The sequence below is a fragment of the Cyprinodon variegatus genome, unplaced genomic scaffold (assembly GCF_000732505.1).
Source record: "Cyprinodon variegatus isolate N-32 unplaced genomic scaffold, C_variegatus-1.0 Scaffold356, whole genome shotgun sequence".
Taxonomy (NCBI): Eukaryota; Metazoa; Chordata; class Actinopteri; order Cyprinodontiformes; family Cyprinodontidae; genus Cyprinodon; species Cyprinodon variegatus.
This window is the reverse complement of record NW_015150809.1, coordinates 589,553-598,764: the sequence shown is the minus strand read 5'-3', so window position 1 is coordinate 598,764 and position 9,212 is coordinate 589,553. Positions and strand designations below refer to the sequence as shown.

Below are 9,212 nucleotides of genomic sequence, written 5' to 3'. Positions count from 1 at the left end.
ACAGTTTAAACTTTGTTCCAATGCCAAACCGCCCCCATAAGCCCTACTCCTAAACTATCAAGCGTCAGTCCCAATGAAATCACACTCGCAGCTGTGAAAGGCGCCTCAGTTGAAGGGGGTGGTATAAACAACAATGGGACAGCCTCTTCCCTCCAACAGAAAAGGAAAGCAGCCATTGCTATGGGAAAACAGTGACGCCACATGTTCTGGGCTGTAGGTCTGTGGCGGAGGTTGACATGCTATTAAAATGTGCCTCTTTCCTAAAGTCATATTTAAATGTCAAATCATTCTGGCTTAAACATGTATATAAATGTACTCTTTATCAGACTTTATTGTCCCAAAATTTAGAAAATTTATATTAAAAAAAAAATCTGTTTTTTTTTTCTCGTTATCTTATGCAGGCCACTTAGTTTTACCTCAGCCTAAACACCTAAATTCATCCAATCGTATATCAACGGTCATCTGTCAATCAAATTTTTTCGGTCATAGCATCTTCTTTCATATGTCGCAGCTAATATATGCAACGGTTGAGAAATAAGAATCATTTACTTTATCATTGAGTTACTTCCTAGTGTTCCTGGGGATGGTTCTGTGACTTCGGCAGGCGTAGAGCTAACAGAACTGGCAGCATTGCGAGGCAAGGGCTCCAACATGTACGGCTGTAAGCCTTCTACCCCAAACGAAGCTTCTGCCATCCTGGCGTTCTCTTCCACAACAACTTGTCCCTCCTTTCCTCCTCTAAATAAAAAATGTATGATGGAGGAGACTCATTCACGACCTCCGACACAAAACTCTCCTCCTCCTGCATGTTTCCGTTGTCCATAGCGTTCCTTGACAGTGTCTTTCTAAGTCACCAATTTGGTGCTACTTGGTCCCAATGTAATTTCCCATTGGGAACCTACTAGCACCAAGTTGCTAACTGGTTTGCAAGATTCTTCTGAGACATCGGCCACAACCAGACTTGTTTGCGAACCTTCCGCCACAAGAATCCTGCCCCTTTGATAATTGACCAATCACATTCACTTTATTCACCTGTGTAAAATCGTGCACCACTTGGGAGAATTTAGAAATGCAACAGTTGTAAAAAGCCGCTTCCCTACGACTTAAAAAAAAATGTATACGGTAAAATAAATCAATTTGAAAGAGTAGATCCTCTTTTGGAATGAATTATTCAAACTGGCGGAACTTACATCTTTATACCAGTATTTCCTCCGCCATTAGGTCGCCGTTACACCTGCTGCTATATTTCAGCAAGCCTGCACTGATGCAGACTCGCTATTTAAGGGACGGAAGGTCCACTCACTCTACCTACTACGTAGTTTTTTTATTGATCATTTATTTCGAACACTTAATGAAAAGCAAATACAAGTAAATTAATACAGTCATAATAAAACAAAACAAAAAAGAAGAAAATGAAAAAACATATGTACATAACATCATGTTCGAAAAGGAGTAGGAAGAAGTAATAAAATGTTTGGGACAGCCCTCAATGTGCCAGACCATCCGTGGGAACGGTTTGGGATTGGGCCTGTGGCTTTCTTACTTTGACCACTAATCAGCTTGATGAGCCGCCAACCACTGAAGCTGTTAACACTTAGAAACTATGGCTTTTGGTCAGACCCCTTCTGAAGTTTCCCTCGATTCTATGCACTTCAATGGTGAAGAATATTGAGCCAAATGACACCTTTTCTTTGCCACTTCTGTACAAGAAAAAGCTGCATTTTTGAGTGTTATGGTCCGTTTCTCTCTTTTTCAATAGTTTAGCAACAGACTACTTTCTGCAGTCCCCTACTAGAAAACTGATGCTCACAAGGGTAATAGCTGCCTTTATGCAATAGGTTTTAAGCTGTAAAGTTGGAGCACCTGGAGGAATTAGTAGCACCACCTTTATTAATACAGATAGTTTTAAATTGTTAACTAAATTTGTATTTCCCAACCGTTTTCTGTTTTTATGTAAAATTCTTATTTTTCTGTTTTAGGTAGTGTTGCACCGATACCAGTATCGGGCATGGCTCCGATCCAGCACTAAAATGGTGTTATTGGTATCGGAGAGTACCAACAAATAGGGCACCGATGCCATTTTGAGAGCTAAAACTTTATTCAACTATTGACACCCATTCCAGGTAGACAATAAAAAGTTCTACTGGATTCAATTTGTATTAGTCTTTTTCCTGCTTCACAAAGGCAGGCAGCAGCTTGACAAAGCCATGATGGCAGTTATTTTACATCCAAGTGCTATGCAGGTCTTCATATATACACAAACACATGAATTTCAAACAGATGTTTTTGGCTGATACTGCACAGCCAGGTATTGGCGCCAAAAATGGCATTGTCCCTTACCTTTTCACATCTTGTAGTTCAACACTTATCTTTGAATTGTTTTAAATCTGTTTATTGGACTTTAAAAATGTAATTGCAAGAAATAACTTTTAAAAAATGGGCCTGTTCTAAAACATTTTGCCTCTGTTATATCTGAATCCAGTTTTTAGGACATAACTTTTTTTCATGGGATCATCCTTTCTTTTCTCCCAAATATTGTCGAAATTCTTTTTATATTTATTTACTATCCATCTGCTAATTGTCCATACTGTTTAGATAGGATGACATGGGACAGATTTTTCAAAGTAAACAAAACTCAACTGCTGCAACAAACCTCATCCCAGGACCTGCTGCAACATGTCCTAACTCAATTTTTGCTTTCGTATCAAAGAGTGAACTTTAAGAATTTGTATCGCTGATAAAACTTGGGCTCTACGCAAAGCGAACAAACACAGATACCCCAAACAGAAACTAATTTTGCAACTTTTTCAAAAACTATAAAAAATCCCAAATCAACACAAAATATTCAAAAATATTTATGAACTCTTAAAAGAGGCACATCTATAAAAACAGATTTTTTTTAAGAGCAAAGACCAAACATTTCCTAAAAATATATTTTAATGGACATCCAAATAAAAAAAAAAACCTCTGTGTGTAATTTACTTATTTTTATATATTACCTTTAGGTTGTGTTCTAATTTATCAGGATGTTTCTGTATTTTAGGGCCTATAAATGTAGACAATGCTTCTTTTTTTTTTTTTTTTACAATAAATATCCTTAATGGAGTGAAACTAAACTGGAAATGTTTAAAATGGATGTTATTGGGAAATTTTTTAACCACCGACACAAAAAGCCAACATACACATTTCTTTTACAGCACAATATTTATTCAACAATATACAGGTTCATCTCAGTCTATATGACTTATCTTTATATTTATCTTGCTTTCACCTTTATACATTTTTTGTATTTACAAGATTTTTTTTCAAAATAAGTCTTATCATTTTTCTCTCCATTTCTACATCATAATTACTACAGTGTTTCAGCAGCTTTCACCAAAGCGTCTGTTCACGATCCGTTACAACCAAACGTTTTACACGCTGACCAGAGCAGCAGGCGGCCTGAAAGGCCCGACACACCAGCAGCCGTCCGGCTGCGGCTTCCTCTCTGCAGGGATGGTCCTCCATAGCTTCTTTGCTTACATGATACAGATCAGGGAGAGCCAACACACCAAAAAAAAAAAAATTAAATAAATAAAAATAACGGATAAATGAGGAAAAGGGGGAAAATGTTGCATAGAATCAATTCTGACGTCAAGAACAGAAATTTTGGTGCTGCTTTTTATTTTTTAATTGTGGCTTTTTGTTTTTTCTTCTAGAGACTCCTGAGACCTTCCAAACCCACCAACTTTTATTTTTGACTTTTTTTGGTTTTGAAACAAAAAAATATATAATAAATAACTGTACTCTTAGACTTAAACCAAAATAGCCTTTCGCTCGATGAGGAATCCCATAAAACTACTACTTTAAAGAGACTACAACCCTGCACTGAGTGTATACACGTTTTGCACATCTATATATTTCATCTCAATAACTATCTTCAGAGAGGTGGATGGGTTAAAGTGCATTTAACTGTATGAACACAAAGCCCACAGTTACCACATGCAGGGAGGAAAATGAACTTTGTCATCCAGCAATAGCGACTGTTCAATAAACTAAATAGTCTTTTTCAACACAGAATGGAGGTTTTTATTGGAGATGCACCTGGACTTATTGAAGCGTATGGATTTTATTGACAGTCCTGAGCTGGTGTTCATTTCCCTCCCTGATCACATGCAAATAACACCACACACTGAGGGATATTTGTTACTCTAAGTCAACACACAGCCCCGACATGACTGTGGGTAAACCTCGGCACTCCTTGAAAGACGGGAACACATCACCGGTTTTTTTAAAAACAGCAAAAAGGTGCCACTGGACGCACGGCGAAAATACAGCGAGAAATGGGAATGTGGGGAGGGTCACACGCCACGAGGGGGTACAACTTATCGACGCAGGAGAAAAGCACAGTGTCCTGTTCTTCCACAAGAACAGTCCAGAGCTGAATGCGCTCTGTGGGGGAACGGCGCACACAGAGGAAGAGCAGCTGTGAGGGCTTCAAGCACACCAGGAGCGTCCATGTGAGAGATTTATATACAATAACCTGTCGATTCTGGAGCTGAGCGGCAGCTTGCAGAGACGCATCACAGCAGATATACACCTCCTTGCAGAACCGTTGCACTCCTTGAGCTTTTTCGCTTTTAAAAAACCACAAACTTTAATCATTAGAAGGATTTCAGGTGACAGATCAACAAAAGGTAGAGCAGTAGTCATGAAGTGAAAGGAAAACCAAACAGGTTTTTCAGACTTTGTCAGCTCATTTGTGCCTAATCTATTTAATTTAATATCAACCTGGATAAAGCTGGCCAGTGAAGGCTTCAGGTCGTTTAACATTTGTCACAAGAAGCTCCCACAACGGATCTGCAGAGATCCACAGCTCAGGTGTGGGAATCTGTCAGCACCTTTTAGTGATTAACTTCACATAGTTAGACCTATAAAGTCCTATTTCCAGTTTGTGATAGGTAGTGCTCTGATGTGCAAACCAATGTGTGAGGCTACATGATCCTGAAAGTGAGACATGGTGGTGGCAGTGTCATGCTACAGAAATTACCTACAGCTGAAGATCTGTTAGAATCGGGGATGGGGGCACATGATATAAAAACATCTCTTAACAGACGCTCTCTGTTCTACCCGATCAAGATTGAAAAACTTCCAGTCTTTAGATGCATGTAGCTTCTATGCACATAGATCTTCATATTTGCAACAGTTAACAGCATCAAGATGGTACAAGATTTAAAAAGTACCAACTAAGGCAGGGACTAAATTCAGATTCATACTAATTTAAGTAATTTAACCGTAAGGATTTTTGAAAACAGTTTGGTTTTGCTTCCATTTCACCTTTATACACAGATCAATGAGTCTGTAATGATACAAAGCATGGGAAAAAAAAGCTCAAGGAGGAAAAACACCTTTGCAAAGCCGTATTGGTAATGACAGACACAGACAAATGTCTGATATTCTAAATATAACAATAAAAAAACTAAAAGGATAAAGGTGAAGCTGCATCTAAGGGCACGCCGAGCCAACTCTCTGAACCCAAACTTTTAAAATAAGACCAGTAAACAGAAAACAATCAGGCATTTTACATAAGACACCATATATATATATATATATATATATATATATATATATATATATATATATATATATATATATATATATATATCCCACAGGGAAGGGTGTGTAATGGCACATCTGGCTAAGAAGAGGACAAGATTGGGGTTTGGCTCGCCGGGCCTGCTTCATGCATCTGAAACAGCGGCGCTTTGCAGGGCAATACACATGCAGAGACAAGACGGCAGGTTAAGAAAAAGCAATAGAAATCACTCCGCTTGGACAGGAAGCACTACACAAGGCTAGAGAAGCACTGTGCGCAGATGCAGGCATTTTACAGCAGAGAAGAACTCCATGCACAAGGATCCAAAAAAGAAAAGAAAAAACAATTGCACTTAAAATAAAAAAGAGAGAAAGAAAAAAAAGAGGAATTACAATAAAATAATCAAAGGAAACACCTGAAATAACTGGCCTATATTGCAGCTGAACTTGGAACAGAAAGATATTCAGTCAAAAATCCTCATGATTACAAACATTTAGAGTTGAAATGAGAAACCATTGGAAAAAAATCCTCCATCTGACTGGCAGACGTGTATTTCAGCACACAATGAGGTAGAACAAAAAAAAAGATCATGCTTGTGACGACGCAACGCAGTGACTGCTACAAGCCTCCAGGGGGCAGCAAATAACCGGAATATGAGCCACAACTCTTAGAAAGGAAAGCGGCCCCTGTCAGATGAAACCATAAAAACCAACTGAACAGATACAGTCGCTGTCTTTAGTGTCGCACACAAAACCTGCAGGATTCAGATTAAAAGTAAAATGAAGTCACAAGACTACAGTCTCTGCTTGCGTAGCTGCACAGGAATGATTTCTTCCGATTTTTCCAGTTAAAAGTTCAAGACAACTTTTAAAACCACATTCCAGTTTGGTTCAAGAACAATCTTAAAAATGTGTTTGTTTAAACTGATTTTAAAAATGAACAGAAATGAGATTCATTAAATCCATTTATGATTGAAATCAGCAAGAATGATTGCACAAGAGCCCCGGAATGAAAGGGCGACGAGAAGGGGGAAAGATTCCCTCTTTTCTACCCATGAGCGACGTGTTATTGCTGATTGACTGATTCAGTCAGGAACTCAAATAATCTGAAACATTATGAGGCTTTACATCTGCAATATTTTTTTCTTTTTATTACCTCCCAGTTATGGGTAGCTTGTATGTGGAATGCTCAGCTTGTCTGGAGGGAGTGAAGTTACAGTGATTGAAAAGTCGTCAACATCTTTCCATGTTTTCTCAGAAACTAACCAACTTTCTTGATGTTGGAAGAGGAGAAACAGAGCTCCAGAGATCTGGAGATCTTTGTTTCCCCTCTGCCTTAACAGAAACTGACCAGAGTGCTGTCTGATTTGGGTTGTGACTAAACATGTCTCTAGACCTGCGATATGATCTGCATGTTGAAGCTGGGTGAGCGTGACTGCTTGGTGAGAGGAGCTCCAGGAGACAGGAGGGCCTGGGACTCCTCCGGCCTGTTGAGGTGCTCCTCCTGCAGGCTGACGGTGGAATGGCGGAGGGAACCCCCCAGTAAGGGCCCTGTCTCCTTGTCGGAGCCTCCTGCTGCCTCCTCTCTCTCGTCCTCGCCTCCGTTCAAGTTCAGGTTCATGCAGTCAAAGGATTTGCTGGAGGAGGTGCTTCCAGTCCGCACCAGTGGGTGCCCTGCAGGGAAGCTCAGGTGTTTCTTTATGGGGCTCAGGTGGATAGCGTCCAGCTTGATGCTTCCTGGGGGGGACTGCTGCCTCTGGCGAGGCTTCGTCCCTGCGGCCTGCTGATCCGCACACAGTTCCACCTGTTTCTCCACCTCCCGGTCTCTCTCCCTTTCCTTCTCCCGATCCTTCTCCTTGTCCTTGTCCCTGGACAGCCGAGCTGTGATGGCTTTCTTAAAGCTGCTGCTGCTGCTGTTCAGGCTGCCCCTCTGCCCCAAGCTGCCACCGGTCTTTGTGCCACTGGGCTGGCTGCTGTTGGAAGCTCCAGAGGAGAAACCTTCGTCCGGATCGTTGATGTTGAAGGAATCCTCGCCTCCGCTCATGCCGTCAGCATCTGGGGGAAAAAGCCAAGAAGCAGAAAGGAAAACAGGAGAGAAAACACGGAATCATGAGAGGAGCCGAGAAAGGAAGACGTCTCTAATCGACCTCTACTTTAATGCTGAAAGTTTTACTATAATCACAGTTTTGATTAAGGACATAACTATAAAATTCAGAAGCCTAGCAATAACATTGGAGCACAACCAATGTCACCTTTTATTATGTATAGTTTTTTTTTGTTCAGTGGCCAAAACCCTCCTAATATTAATGATCAAATGCAAAGACAGGAATGTAATTTACTAATTCATTTGGCTGAGAAAACAAACTAATCAGAGATTAAATCATTGGAAAATGTTTAAAAGTTTCAACTGGGGCAGAATTAGGGCTTATATAAAGTAAATATAGCCAACTGGAGGCTCTCCAGGAAATTGCTGATTTTCCAATCTGAAACAAAAAATCGGAACTTTTTTCGAACAGTGAACTCATCATCCCTAAAAGCTGTTTTAAGGCTGGTTTATGCTCAGAAACCAGGTTGTATGCGTGGGTCACAGTTAATGCAGATATGCTCCCCCCGCTTCAGCAGACACTCTGGCACACCTCTCCAAAATTGTAAGTGATCGCAGACTGTGCTGCAAATAGCGTCAAAGGGAGGATTGAAAGGAGGCGTCTTATTGGTCAACTCTACATACACTATACATACTTCCCATTTCGTACCTGATGGCAGACACTCTGGCTGTAGTGCCGTCCAAAACACCTGGCACACCTAGGACACTATCCCAGACACCATACAGGATGCTAGTTTGTAGCTCTGTGCGACGGTCTGTTGGTTTGCACCCGAAGCCAAAACACATGGCCAGTCTTTCAGGAACACTCATGGGTGAACTGTGCGTTGTCCTGGGTTGGATGAGGGGTTGTAGACAGCGAACGAGCTCGTCAAACCGACAAGCGGACACCCACAATCCTAGCTAGTTCGTGATTGTTCCTCTTGCGTTGTGCCATGGAATTACATAGCAGAGACCACGCTTCAACATTGTGCATAAATCAAAAATATCTTCATCATACCTGCAACGAGCTAACAGCGACGCACTGCTGAGGGTATAAACGCAGCCCTTTAGAACAGCACTTTGACTAAGTTCCTTATATTCAATATTACTCAGCTGCTTAGAATGACCGAATGCAAAACATTCAGAGAGGTTCAGCGAGAGCAACACCTCCAACAGCTAACAGTAAGGCTAAACGGAGTATAACCAAGTTGCTGTCTCATATATCCCATCTATCATTTCTTAACCTCAAACCTCTCATTATGGAACATGTTGGATCAAAATAGTTTAATCTGCTTTAACAGCAACTTTTCTCCTAAACAATCACAACATGACCTGATTAACGAACTTAAATATATGTAATTTTGTTTTACACAGGTTAAAGGAGCAGGGTGTCATTTTGAGCCTCTAGGAGGCGCAAGACCTATAATTTCTAGGTTTAGCACCCTTTTAACCACTAATACTGGCCTGTCTGAAAATTTTAGTGTCCTTCAATGTGTTTCAATTTTTTTAATTAAAAGCTGATTTTGCACATTTTATATCCTCCTCGGTTGTTTTT

The 9,212-nt window shown here is 40.5% G+C and overlaps 1 protein-coding gene across 14 annotated transcripts in view; it reads right to left on the bottom strand.

Moving 5' to 3' along the window:
• Positions 1-5,646: 5,646 nt before the first annotated feature.
• The window catches only part of fam126b (family with sequence similarity 126 member B), a 56,308-nt gene continuing 52,742 nt past the window's right edge, over positions 5,647-9,212 (bottom strand). For 13 of the 14 annotated variants that reach the window (XM_015386124.1, XM_015386127.1, XM_015386118.1 and 10 more), the window contains one exon: positions 5,647-7,629. In XM_015386124.1, the coding sequence (XP_015241610.1) occupies positions 6,965-7,629 (665 nt within the window). In that variant the 3' untranslated portion in view covers positions 5,647-6,964. The remainder of the gene's footprint in view (positions 7,630-9,212) is intronic. The other variant, XM_015386117.1, reaches the window with a different exon arrangement.